Source organism: Setaria italica, chromosome II, assembly GCF_000263155.2.
Source record: "Setaria italica strain Yugu1 chromosome II, Setaria_italica_v2.0, whole genome shotgun sequence".
Classification (NCBI taxonomy): domain Eukaryota; kingdom Viridiplantae; phylum Streptophyta; class Magnoliopsida; order Poales; family Poaceae; genus Setaria; species Setaria italica.
Window position 1 is genome coordinate 17,274,374 of NC_028451.1, and position 13,753 is coordinate 17,288,126.

At 42.2% G+C, this 13,753-nt stretch overlaps 2 protein-coding genes across 9 annotated transcripts; both read right to left on the reverse strand.

Annotated features, from left to right (window-relative positions):
* Window positions 1–466: 466 nt before the first annotated feature.
* Window positions 467–2,803, reverse strand: LOC101769817. 8 transcript variants are annotated; one of them, XR_002676248.1, is made up of 5 exons: window positions 2,498–2,803; window positions 2,239–2,397; window positions 2,038–2,104; window positions 1,514–1,967; window positions 467–801 (listed from the first exon to the last, which is right to left on the reverse strand). XR_002676248.1 is itself a non-coding variant. In XM_022823891.1 (4 exons), the coding sequence occupies exons 1-3, from the start codon at window positions 2,618–2,620 to the stop codon at window positions 1,542–1,544; spliced, it is 561 nt and encodes a 186-aa protein (XP_022679626.1). In that variant the 5' UTR covers window positions 2,621–2,797; the 3' UTR covers window positions 467–797; window positions 1,514–1,541. The 8 variants fall into 8 exon arrangements, 5 of the variants coding, with proteins under 5 accessions (XP_022679626.1, XP_004956314.1, XP_004956315.1 ...); XR_002676247.1 differs by having other exon boundaries at window positions 2,054–2,104; window positions 2,498–2,802; XR_002676249.1 differs by lacking the exon at window positions 2,038–2,104 and having other exon boundaries at window positions 2,498–2,800.
* Window positions 2,804–4,512: 1,709 nt separating this feature from the next.
* On the reverse strand, window positions 4,513–8,435 carry LOC101769132 (stemar-13-ene synthase). Its single transcript, XM_004956256.2, has 11 exons — window positions 8,317–8,435; window positions 7,300–7,349; window positions 7,090–7,195; window positions 6,915–7,020; window positions 6,731–6,828; window positions 6,425–6,639; window positions 6,237–6,352; window positions 6,029–6,124; window positions 5,731–5,946; window positions 5,507–5,648; window positions 4,513–5,396 (listed from the first exon to the last, which is right to left on the reverse strand). Exons 1-11 carry the CDS (start codon window positions 8,414–8,416, stop codon window positions 4,836–4,838), a joined length of 1,806 nt encoding a protein of 601 aa, XP_004956313.1. The 5' UTR covers window positions 8,417–8,435; the 3' UTR covers window positions 4,513–4,835.
* Window positions 8,436–13,753: the final 5,318 nt, after the last annotated feature.

Genomic DNA, 13,753 nt, shown 5'->3' on the forward strand with positions numbered 1-13,753 from the left:
AGATCCAAGTGAAATCATGGGAACACTCTACGGAGTCTATATATATATATCTTTTTTTGGATGTACGGAGTCTATATATATCGCAATTTGAATTTTAAGTAGGCATTCTTTCACTCAAGAACGTGAACACTCTAGCAATAGCATCCTTTATGCTAATATTTGTGTCTTCTGCATGGAGCAGCGCTGAATTGGTCACGATTTACCACCCAGCAACAACATTTTGAAGCTTTGTTAATGACAAAGTTTGAAATCAAATAATTTACCTGAGTTTCCTTAACGTTTGCACTAGTGCATGTTACAATCCAAAATGCTTTTGTTCAATTTGCGTCACGGCTTCATTCGTTCACAAGGGATTCATAACCAAAGCAGTGTAGTATCCTTTGTAGTCTAGCTGGTTAGCTGGTTAGGATACTCGGCTCTCACCCGAGAGACCCGGGTTCAAAGCTTTTTTAACTTGTGCCAAATGAAAGGAAAAACTTCCCTTCAGTTAGCAGGTTCAGAATATCAGTACTCAAGTCAACACCAATATCCCCAAAACACTTGATTGATTCTGACATTTTCCTAACATTCTAATTTACCAACACCTAAATTAAACATTACTGCAGTATATGAAGTTAACACTTAAACGAGGTAGCATCACATGGTCCCCTTGCATATTCTTGAAGCAAAAGACCCAAAGAGCACCACTTTTAGGTTGTTTGCTCTACATCATACTTACTGCTATGTACAAATACTAATGGAAGTTAATTTTCACGCTACCTAACCCAAGTTGCAGAGCATCACAGCTTGGTATCAGCCTTTCTGTCAAAATCAGGGAACAGACAATTAGAGGTTAGATTAAGCAGCAAATACTCATAAGGTAGTTCATAATAATGCTTTAGATCCTAAGGATTAGCCTAAACCAAAAACATATGGATTGTCTACATTATGGGCACCATATCAAGTTATCCGTCCATCTGCAACAGATAAGGTATCTCCATGGGCAAATCGTTGGCTAGCAACCCAACCTCTTCACTGTTCTGGCCTGCACCACATAGAGTATCCAACCTCATGCAGTACATAAGGTTGTAAACTGAAGACTTTGTACCTAATTCCATTGCAGCTAAGCTTTTTTTTTAAGGTTACTCCTAGTTCAATGCAAAACATTACAATCCTTGATAGCAACATTCCAAATACTGTGGCAAACATATTTTTTAATAAAGCACAAAAGCAAAAGTCCGATAAAATTATCCAAACACTTGCCAGCTACAATCTGAAGAATCTAACGACAGTGAACTGGGTACCAGACTGAATGAACCAGGGTGCAGAATGAGAACTGGCCAGGCCTGCACATCAGGATCCACCAGGTTCCAGTTTTCTTCAACCTAGGCCTAGTTGCATCCCTCAAACCTCACTTTAGTCCTATTTTCTGAATAGATGTGTTACTACTGACAACCTGAACACCCATATTTGAAAACCCCAAAGTTAATTGCAGACAAATAAAGTAAGGAAAATCAAAGTTTGGAAGCATTACCTGTTGATGGGGTTTCACATCCATCTACTCAAGCCACTTTCTTTTGCAAATCGAGCCTCCTCCTGGATTCTGGAAGATGCAACTCATGTTGCTCACTAGTTTGTTCTTCCTCATCTTCTGACTCAGTTAGCCATCCATGACAAGGACGCCTTGTTTCACTACCACTCCTTATAGCATGTGGTTCAATGAGCATAGGATCTTCCACTTCCTCATCTGATAGCTCAATCCCAGCTGGGACCGCACTGTGCCCTTCTAAAATTGACCTGTTACTTTGTGGTCGGACCTCATCCACTGCAGATTCTTGTTGCTGTAAAATCCATCAAGATCATTTAAGAATTTCACAGCATAAGTATGCTTCTTCCATTGGATGGCAACTGAGACCACAATTATGCATCGAGGTTTTGATGCATTGTGCCAGTGTTAATGTTGGTATTATCTTTGTAGCATCGAATCTCTACATCCACAAATTGTCAAATGTAGTACAATGTCACACTGGCAGTGAGGTAAATGTGAGAATAAGAGACCTTTCAATGGCCTAACCATGGAAACTGGACCAGACGACTTTTCGTAGTATGAGCAGCCATGTTCAACCTAGGTTGACAAAGGACAGATAAATCGTCCCCTCGTGGATGAATAAACAATTCCGAGAGAAAGGGGGAATAATTTGCTCTGTAGATTTCTCCGTCTCTAGTCTAGCTATCTCCTAATAACATATATCGACACACCTGAGGCTGTTCCTGCTCCGGCTGCTCCTCCTCCTGGATCTCCTGCTCCAGCGTCGGCGGCGCCTTCTTCTCCTCGTCCTCCATCTCCAGGAGCTTTTCCTGGACGACGAGGTAGGAGGAATCCTCGAGGAAGGGCCACGCAGCAGCGCCCAGGTACTCCTAGAAATTAACCGTCATCCACATGCCGAGATCAAATAGAAGAGAATCGCAGGCGAGGAGAGAGGTAGCCACTAGCTAGTGCCGGTAGGCACATCCGTACCTTGAGGAGGGCATTGACGGCGGTGCGGACTTGGCGCGCCGTGTACCCCATGGGGGCGAAGTGGTCGATGGCGGCGTCTATCCGCCGGTCTCCCTTCCTCGCCCGCCCCCGCTTCGGCGCCATTGCTCCTCGGGCAATCGTGCTCTGCTCTGCTCTCTCCTCACCTGAGTTCTTGCGCCTTGCCTCCTCGGGTTGGGGATGGGACCTGTTGTACTCGCGGTCTGTGCGGCGACGCGAAAGCGAAGCGACGGCTACCAGCTGTTGGACGATGAACACCGGCAGACACTCGTCACACCCCCATTAAATGAAGAGTAAAGTGGACTCTGCTACCTTGAGAAATCTGAAAATTATTACACTCGAGGCTAGTAGTCTCGTGCAGGATTTCACTGTTACCGAAAGTGCCCTGGTTTTATTGCACAGTTGCATAAATAACCTGAATTATTTAATTTATGAATTGTGTTATGATCAAAATATGTCGTGTCATGAAATTATAACATGCTCAATACAAATTTCATTGGGTTCATGGGACTTAGTATAGATGAGTTTTATGGGATGAAACTCCCTACTCCTCTCTCGTCGTAATTAATATGCCAAGTCAACAATTTTGCTGATGTAACATGAGATTTAGAGTCTGTTCGCTTCAGCTTATTCAGTCAGCTTATCAGTCATCAAACAGTATTTTTCTCTCACAACAAATCAGCCGTTTCAACTTTTCAACCAGCTTATAAGCTAAAGCGAACAACCCTTAATACGCACGAAATCATATGACACTTCAAACTGGCCTAACCTTTTAACCTCAGACAAATAATTCTGAAACTGTTTAGAGTGGTTTTCAAGGTGGTTATTCAGACGTGTCGTGCCGAGAACCCAGCCCGCAGCATTCCATCTTTCCCCTCCTCATTCTGCCATGTGGCCCCATACTTCTTTCCCATCCACTCTTTTCTCTCTGGCTCACTCACTCACTAACTTCTGACCGCCGCCTGAGAGCACCAGATTCAAAAATTTTCCACAAAAGAATGTATTTTAGCTTTTGGACAAACTAGATTTAGTTGTATGGATATTTAATTGCCTAAATTTTGAATTTACCAAGGTGCATGCCTATTTAATTGATATATCCTTTCAAAAATGCATTTTATCTTTCCAAGGTCCATGCACATTTAATTGTTTGACTTTTTTTCCCTTTATAAGGTATGGTTCATCAAGACTTTATTGACTAATTATTTTATTCGGGGCAATCCATGCCATTTCCCATGTCTATTATATGTCCCAAAAATTACAAAAATACACTCCTTGTGGGATAGAGGTAGTATTTGAATGTGAAAAACAACGCTCTGGCAATAGTCCAATCCCGTTTCCAATTTTTAGGATATCGAATATTAGAGCTATTTGGAACCAAAATTCCACCCCCTCCCCGCACTCTCAATCGGCCACTTTTTTCATAAAAGGCGATGTGGCACGTCATTCCTTTTCCTCCCCGCAAAAACGTGGCTCGTTTTTCTTTTTCTCTCCATGAAAATGGTGCTTGTTTCATTTACTTCTCCGGCACGAATATATGTTTTGTCAGAAAAACCGGAGTTGATTGTCCTTTTGCCGTTGGAGAGTGGCCCCACAAATGAATTATATTTAGCATCTAAAGTTTTTAGCAACTATTTTTTTTGTGAACTGTCGGTGGAGAGGATCTTTTTAGCTCCCTATATTTTGTTAGAAAAGTTATAAAACCATTTATTTGGAAGTCTAATTTTTGGGCACTCTGCTCTTAATTCGCATAGTCAAGATTTGTTCAGAAAGGCTCTGTTCAACCGATCAGAATCTGAAGCTTTCAAAGCATTCCCAGCTTTAGCGGCTCCACCTATTCCGTGTGCAGCAATCTTGTCCCTGGAATTCTTCCTATGGTATGCGCAGCTTTTGTATCATCGTGAAACTATTTTTTATGATACATTCAATTCTCAGGTAGGCGCATCCTTTTGAACTGTACCAATTTAAACCACAACAAACATTTAAATTCAATCAGAATGGAGCAACCACAAAGAACGTTGAGAATTTAGATGGGCAATCAGAATCAGGGTGTTCCATGAACGTTGTGTGCTCCTAAAATCATGCGGCACTTTGGTCTTTGGACAGAGAAGAAAAGAGGCAGTGAACATGAATTCGAATAACGCTGTCCTCCAAGGATTAGAATTACCGTATTTCCAAAAGCCAACAAGGACGGGCCTAACACAATGGTCTCCACGACTCCACTTGTGGCCTAGATGTCCTGGTTCATACTAGCCTCCTTGTCCATTGCCCCCCTTTTTCTTTAAGGGTATGCTTACAAAAGCTAGAGTGGGTGACGTTGACTTCATGAAGGCGTTCCTCGCAATGGCTCATGCACAACCGCATTCACCGCGGCGATCAGGTTCTTGGGCCTGCTGAAGCCGTCCCTCTCAGCGTAGAAATGGTGCGCTATCTTGTGCGAGTTCCAGAAGATGTCTCTGCACGGCCTAGGAAGAACACCTGCCTCGCTGACCACAAGCCTGAGCAGCTCCCTCCGCGAGTCGGCGATGACCCCCCGAATCTCCCTCTCCGCCGCTTCGATGGACGCCGGAGATACCTCGGGGCCGTCACGGAGGGCGCACATGCGGATGCTGTTGATGCAACCCTCGCTCATCTCCTTCTTGTGCGTGCGGATGTCGTTCAGGAGGCGAATGGTAATGGACATGTGCCTGAGCAGATCCTTGTACTCTGGACCCCTCACCATGTCCTCTGAAATCTCTGGCCCAACCAAGTATATCGATGGCGCAACAACGGGGCCAAGCGCAATGCTCACCTCCGCGACCGCCATGTACTCTTCCATGGTCGGCACATGTCTTGTCCTCGCCCAATCTGCCTCGACCATGTAGGCCCTCACCAAGGCAAGCCACTGCACAAACAGATGAATTGCAAGAGCAGGCAGTGACTGATCAATGTAATAGCACTGAAATACACACATATATACATATATACGTATACGGAAGCCGAAGGGAGCCTTACAACTTGAGCAATGTGGTCGACAACCCTGCGGTTCTGCACCACCGCACCTTTCGCTGCGATCTGGTTGTTGGTGTCGTAGACAGCCCGGAATAGGATCTCTACATCCTCAGAGCAGAACTCAATTCCGGCGTCTGCGTCCCACCTACAACATCATAAGAGACAATGACGACGCTGCTTAGTGAATCCAAGGCATCAATCGAATTAAGAACAGTGTATTGTACTACCTCTCAATCAGATCGATGAAGTTCTTTAGCTCCTCTATTGATCCTCCGTCGTCAAAGAAGTCATCAGCTATTACGGTCAGGATAGAATTCTGGATCCACGCAATGCTGGCGTCGTATTGTTCAGGAGGAAACACGGTGGAAGCCATAAAGACAAAGACATCCCAAGACATAACTCGTGCGTACTTGAGCTTGTCCAGTCCAAACTCCTTCGCCCATCTGTCACCAACAAGTTAGAACCTTAGAATTCGTCTTTTTTTTTATCTGAATGTTAGAAGCATGGAGGACGATAGAAACGTACGTCTCAATGTGATGGAGTTGTTGCTGGTAAATAGATTGCGCGGCATGGAAGTCTTCAGTGGCTAATGCCAGAATATCTTCAGTTGCATAACATGCCCTGATTCATAATTTCACATTCAATTTACGACTCTTAATGAGCTTGAAAAATGAAAACTACACCCTTTTACTGCTAAACAACAAAAGTTTATTTCGTTAAGAAAGGAGCTCACAAGTATGATGATTTTTGCATCTGGATGCCCTTGGTGTTGAAACGTTCAATGTTCATCTTGTGCTGTAGTGGTTCCAAGGTGGCCGAGTAAAATGGAGTTTTAAGAGCATATTCCACCTGAAAACATAAAACGTTGTGTTTTGTTCGAATGGGGGTCCAATAAGATTGTTTTTTTTTTGTGGTGACTACCTCTTTAGGCGATATTGATCTTGACAGTCTGTTGGAACACAATTGCTGCTTCAGTAGTTTACCCGACCATGCACCGATCTTTTCTAGAGTCCCCTCATCTTCCAAGATACGTACTAGTGAAGCTCTGTACAATTCGAGCAAAGCCTTGGAATCATTCAGATGCGCTTCAACTGAATCGTGGAATCTAGACTCTTCAGCAAAATGAGACAATACATCTGTACCAAAAGTTCCAGGTAGCTGATTAGCATCATGACCAAATCTCAGAAATAAACTAACGAAGGCTCGGATGTTCTAGTCTACAGGTACCAGAGGAGATGTCATATCCGTGCATGCGTAGCAAGCGGAATGCCATTGCACATGTCTCCATGTCCATTGTTATGTTGCCATCATTTTGCAGCAAGGACCTGCAATCCCCTGAATCTAGTGAGGACAAATGAGGGAACGGATAATGACATGGAGCAAAGACTAAAAGATATACTGATTATATTACCTGTACGCCATGTCTAATGTGCTGTTTATTTCACAAGAAAAATGAGATGATATTCCCATATTTTCAAGGGTGTCAACCAGGCAAAGTTGTGAATTTATGTCCAGTGCTGCAAAAATAAATATTGACATTAGGCGAAAACTAGTTGCGTTATCAACGAGTTTCCAAAAAGGCGCACCTGAACTGACGAACTTGTTTCCAAGCCAAGCCGTGTCGTAGGACGATGGCAGCTGCTTGGGGTCCAGGAGCTCCTGCCGGATCCTATTCTCTACCTCTCTCGTGTTCTGTAACGGGAAGGAGCGATAATGATTATTACCAGACTGCTCAAGTTTCTGGCCAAGAGTAGCCCATCATCAAGGGGCAAAACATTGTCGGTTGAAGTTCTTGCCTTCGGTTCAAGAGCCATGTCGACGCCTCCAGACACAACCTTGGCGCATACTGTTTTGAGAATACCAAAATGTTCGTTAATTATTTGCATAAAAACAATGCTATATAAGTTTGCAAACTGAGCCATTATGTTCGATCTTAATGTGCTACTACTTCCACAACTTGTGCCTGGCTAATTGTAATGGCAGAATTGAGTATTCTTATATATCCTAAGTCACTAAATAGAAAATAATTCTAGTGCAAATTGTTAAACCTCTGTCCCAAATTACTATTCACTTTAGTTTTTAGATACAAAACATTTGATGTATGTATGTATGTCTAGATATGTAAGTAAAAACTATCTAGAAAAGCTAAAACGAATAGTAATTTGGGATAGAGGGGGTAATTTCCTCCATCCTCCTACGGAGGAGACTAACCGAACAAGCAAGGAGGACTGAATACATAAAACTAGGTGGCGGCCACGTTCCTATAAAGGCTATTTATTAAATACAAGTTAATTAGTTTATGTTTATGGTCTAAAAATCATATTATTTCTAAATTAAAAATATTTTTTAGTGCCCCGACGTCCTTTATGTTAAGGGAATTTTTGTGTGTGGTGGGGAGGGGTTCGTGAGGTGGGGGTTAGTTGCTTGTAATAACGGGATTTACCTTTAACTTACTTTTTCAATCCACAGGAGTTATACATATTGGTAATAAAAAAAACTTTAAAAAAGTATGACTTTTCACGAATCTAGATTGACTTATGTTGGTCATTATTGGAAAAATTAATAATTAGATCATTAACAACATGCGAAATGAGCTTACATTCCTTGCTCATGTTTTTCTATATTTATTTAAAAATTAACAACACAAATTTTTTTTTCAGTGGTAGATGATGTTGCTATTGGTAACCAGATGTGATGATGCTCGTAAGTGGTAGGTTGTGTGGTGCGCATGCATATACGTTTTTATTGTGTTACTTTTAAAAGATCACTAACAACATGCATATATAGAAGCAGGTTAGCGAGGGACGGATTACCACGTCGTTGAGCGCGTACGGGCTGGAAACGCTGCGGCCGTGTCTCCGCGGCCCGCCCGAGCAATCGAGCCAGGGGGAGCGAAGCCGTCGTCGACATCATGGCTGCCTTTCACCTGTGTCTCTCTGTCCGATATTTGAGCTTGGATCGAACGACAACCTCCTCTTATACGAAAGCTGAGGGCAGGTCATCGCAGGGTTACCATTTGTCATCGCACGCCTGAGACCAGCTAGGAGTGATTATGAGTGGTGCTCAGTGCAGGAAGAAACGTAGAAGGACACACCGACACCGTACCCAAAAATTCAGTCATTTTGACCGGAGGGAGCGAATAAGCAAACACGTGTGCGTAAAAAGTGGACCACAGGATGTTAATCCGAGGAGCGGAGACGAAACCTGATGTGACCATCTGGCGTCAACATGCATGCACACCTCGGGTACGAGCCATGCGTTGAAGAATACTAGCAGACTGAAGATCGGATAATATTCAAATCCTGGGATATAGCAAATCTGTTGAATTGAACGAGACTATCAAGAAACGCAACAAAACCACCTTGATTTGTTGTTCTTTGGTAGAAGATGAGAGGAAGCAATAATATGGCTATAGACTTTTGGGAGAGGTTTACTAAACAAATTCGAGACATTATTGTTGTTGACAATAAGGATCATGGCCCGAACTTAATTTCAGTGGGACAACAATCTCTAGACAAAGCGAGGATAACTAGTAGTCTGGCGTAGCCATACGCAAGATGCAGAATCTTATCAAAACTATCTCCAACCCGGGCTCTCGGAAAATCACCTTATTGACTAAGGTGTGACTATGAGTGTTAGGGAACAAAAAACAAAACCAAGTCAAACACGTGGACACTGGTGCTGAAGCAGTGCTGGAGCAAGGCTAAATAGCACATGCCATGTCGCACATTTCCAACGAATTCAAACATGTGAGTGTGGAAAGTGGACCACTTGATATCAATTGTTTACGAGGAGCACAGATAAAAACCTGATGCGAGACGCGACTATGTGTCGTCCACATGAACAAGCCATTGCGATACGGTTTTATTCCTTCGTACTTGTGATTATTAGATGTTTCCTTAGGATAGTAAATCTATTTGACGGGTGTCCGGAAAAGGGATCTAAGATGACTGCATATGAAAAGGTCAACAGCGACAAGCTATTGGAGGCGGTCCAAGTAACGCTGCAGCCCACCTTCGACCTCGGGAGATAAAGAACATGACTCACCACACTAGCCGGGTCGGGAAGGGCCCCGGAAGGGGCCCACAACACCTCGCATGTCCCTACTAAGAGCAGCCAGTGCCGTACTGGGAGCATTAAATGCAGGACGTGGACTCCGTGACCACCCCACGTGGGGACGTGACCCGGTGGAGGGAGCAAACCTTTAGCCGGGGGTTCAATGTTGAGGCTACAACCTTCGGACCACCCAGGATGACCTACGGGGCGAGGTCACGTGGCCCGTACGTGCTCACGCGCCCCGATGTCATCATCACCCTCCTGTCATGATCACTACAGGAAATCTGTTGTTCTATGACGAACCAAAAGTATCATAAATGCATTTTTACGTTATAAATCATGATTTATGATGCTCGAGTGACGAAAATCCTTCGTTATTAGTCGAGCGTCATAAACCGCGACCAGTGATGTTTCTTATTTCGATGTATCACTAAGATAATGACGAATAAAAATTCGTCCCACATAACGTCATAAAACTATTTGAGAATTTGCGTCATGTTGGACAAGAATTTAACGTGGCTCCGACGTAGCAGTGGTGTTATGACGATTTCGATTCATCGCAAACTGAAGCCTAACCCATGTAAGAGGCTTTATGAGCCCAATTTTGTTGGGCCATTTTTAGCCCAATACAGGTTTAACACAGCCCATTTTAGGCCCAATATACAGAAAGTTCCACTTTAAATCCCAATATTTGTTGTAGCGAGCCCATTTTTGCAATTCCATTGATGATTTATTCACAAAGATTTTAAGCCCAGATATACGTGGTCCAAGCCCATGTGACAAATAATAGAATTCCAATCCAAATTCATAATACATACAAAGCTGTCTCGGGCCAAACCACTTTTTGGTACAGCCCATTACATAGAAAAATTGTACAAATCATTGCAGATGTACAAGCTAAAAATAACAGAAGATACACAATAAACTGTTTACAATGGTCATTAACAACTTACGGTTAGCAAAGTATCGCCTCCCACAGACAGAAGTATGACCAACGTTCACAACAGACTTCACACCCATGTACCAAATTATTAGCACTGCCAAGAATGAACTGAGCCTTTTGACTTTCAAATCTGAGTTGTAATCCTCTTTCACTCGCAGGTGTTACACAGCCAAGCATGTCAACCATATGTTGAACCAACAAGAACCACCTGCCCACAATTAAACATAGTAACAATTATATAACAAGAAGAATTTTCATGCTGCACATCAAACGGTTTTAGTCACTATGGCGATGAGAGAAGCTAGAAAAGCAATGTGCAACAGTTAGAAACCACTAGTATATATAATTTCAGAGAGATGGCTTTTAGTGCTACGTGTTTATATATTCACTATCCAATTATCCAAGCACTCTTTCCAATTGCTATAATTCTACTCTCTGATTCCAAAAATATGAGTACGTCAATATTTGTGAATACCAAGAAACGCTTGCACGTTGATTGAAGTTAAATTTTCCTCCACAATAGAAAGTAAAATGCTGGCCACATGGCTACTTTCGCCGAAATCATGAAGACACCTCTAATGATTTTCGAGGGCAAGAAAAAATTCTTAGAATTGGGATTTTTTACAACAAACTCTTAGAATGAAAGGTTTTGACCCAAAGTGGTGTGAGTGGGTTAAATCGTTTGTACAAGGAGGGAACATGGGGATAAAGGTGAATGAACAAGTTGGACCATACTTTCAAACTAAAAAGGGTCTTAGGCAAGGTGATCCACTATCCCTAGTACTTTTTAATATCGTAGTGGATATGTTGGCAATCATCATTGAAAGGGCTAAAGAGGATGGTGGGTAGTACCAAATTTAATTTGACAACAGATTGTCTATCCTCCAGATGATACGGTTATTTTTATGGATCATGATATCGAACAGGCAAAGAACATGAAACTTATCATTTGTTCTTTTGAACAATTATCTGGTCTTAAAATTAATTTTTACAAATGTGAAATATTCTGCTTTTGGGATGTGAGGGATCACTAATAGAGAATTCACCTTCCATTCGTCCCCTTTTGTCCCGATTTAAACTTGACCCAGGACAAAAGGTTCACGAACCGGGACTAAAGTTCAGTCACTGGCGGGGGGCTCACCAACTGAGACCTTTTATCCCGGTTACAAAGGCTAGTGGAAAAAAAAAGGCACTGAGAGGCCTTTTATCCCAGTTTGAAACACCAACGGGATAAAAAGACCCCCCTTTTATCCCGGTTTGTAATACCAACCGGGATAAAAGGGTCCCCACGGATGGCTAAAAAAAGGATCAAATCCCTCAAAATCCCTCGAACCCTTTTATCCCGATTTGTAATACCAACGGGATAAAAGGGGGTCTTTTATCCCGGTTGGTGTTTCCAACCGGGATAAAAGGGTCCCCACGAGTTAATACAAAACGATTGCATCCCCTATATAGTCAGATGTGCTGTGTAGGTGGGATAGCAAGGAAGCTATGCTCGAGGCTTGAGGTCGTGGGTTTGAATCCCATGCACTGCGCACGCGCATATTTCGCGTGAAAAATAGCGTGACTTGTGATCCCCCGGGATTTTTTTTTGGGCTGCACCTGGTGTGGTGACCCTTTTTATCCTGGTTGGTAACCGGGATAAAAGGGGGTCTTTCGTCCCGGTTGAGTGACCCGGGACAAAAAAAAAACCCCTTTTGCTTATCCCGGATGGATTTTCGGGAGATTTGCTCCCTACCAACCAAGACTAAAGGCGAGTTTTCTACTAGTGGATGTGGAAACTCAATATCGTAAATATTCAGTTGTAAAATATGTTCTTATCTTTTTCGCTATTTAGGGATCCCAATGCATTATAGAAAGTTGTCAAACAAAGATTGGAGGGTAATAGAGGACAGAATAGAAAAAAGATTGAGGGGCTGGAAAGGAAAACTCATGTCTATAGGGGGGTGTGTAGTCATAATAAATTCGGTTCTCTCTAGTCTACCTATGTTCATGCTCTCTTTTTTGAGTCCCAAGGGGAGTCCTTAAAAAAATGAATACTATAGGTCAAGGTTCTTCTGGCAGAATGACCAACATAAAAAGAAATATAGTTTGGTTAAATGGAACATTCTCTGTCAACCAAAAGAACAAGGGGGAATAGGAATACAAATTTAGACATACAAAACAAATGCCTACTGAGCAAATGGTAGATAAATTGTGTAACAAAGAAGGATTGTGGCAAGATTTGCTTAGAAACAAATATCTAAAGAATAAAATTTTAAGCTAAATAAGTTAAAAATCAGGGGATTCACATTTTTATCAAGTCTAATGGGGTAAAAGACCAATTCCTAAATCTAGGAAGGTTCAAACTAGTTAGCGGTAACCAAATTAGATTTTGGGAAGTTAAATGGTTATGCACCCAGAAGTTAAAGGATCAGTTGCCTAATCTATTTAATATTGTACAGCGACAGCATGCAACTGTTGCATATGTGCTTAGCTTCTAACCCACTTAACGTCTCCTCTAGGAGAGCCTTGGTTGGGGATAAGTTAACCGAATGGTATAGCCTTGTTGCAAGCCCTTGTGCATATTAATCTAAATGAGGGGATGGATTTATTTACGTGGAATCTACATAGGAACAGGAAGTTCACAGTTAACTCAATGTATAAACATCTTGTCAATAACAGTATTAAAGCTATGTAAGAAATTTGGTGTACGAAAATTCCTCTCAAGATAAATTTTTTATGTGGTATCTTAAAAGGGGAGTGATCCTCATGAAAGATAATTTAGCGAGAAAGAGTTGGAATGGGAGTAAAGCTTGTTGTTTTTGTAGTAAGCCGGAAACTATCCAACATCTGTTTTTCAAATGTCATTATGCAAAATTTCTATGGCGTGCAATTCACACTGTGTTAGGTATACCACCACTAGTAAACTCAGACCATCTGTTTACTAGTTGGTCTAAGCAGGGGGGACACAAGCACAATGAAATATTATTGATAGGAGCCACTGCTATATGTTGGGCAATTTGGCTTATGTGTTTAATAATTGCAGACAAAAACTTTTTTTAGGTGCTTTTTAGGAGGACACATTGGCTTCAGTTCTGAGCTTTGTTGTAGCACATTGGCGAGTGAAGGGAGCAGCTTGTCGAGGCATTGCAGCTTCTAGAGCCATGTTGTTTTTGCATCCCACGGATGACCTTTCATCTTGCGTATTTGATAATTATGTTAAACACAGTGTGGTTTAAACTCTGAGTGTGTTTGTAATAATCACGGAC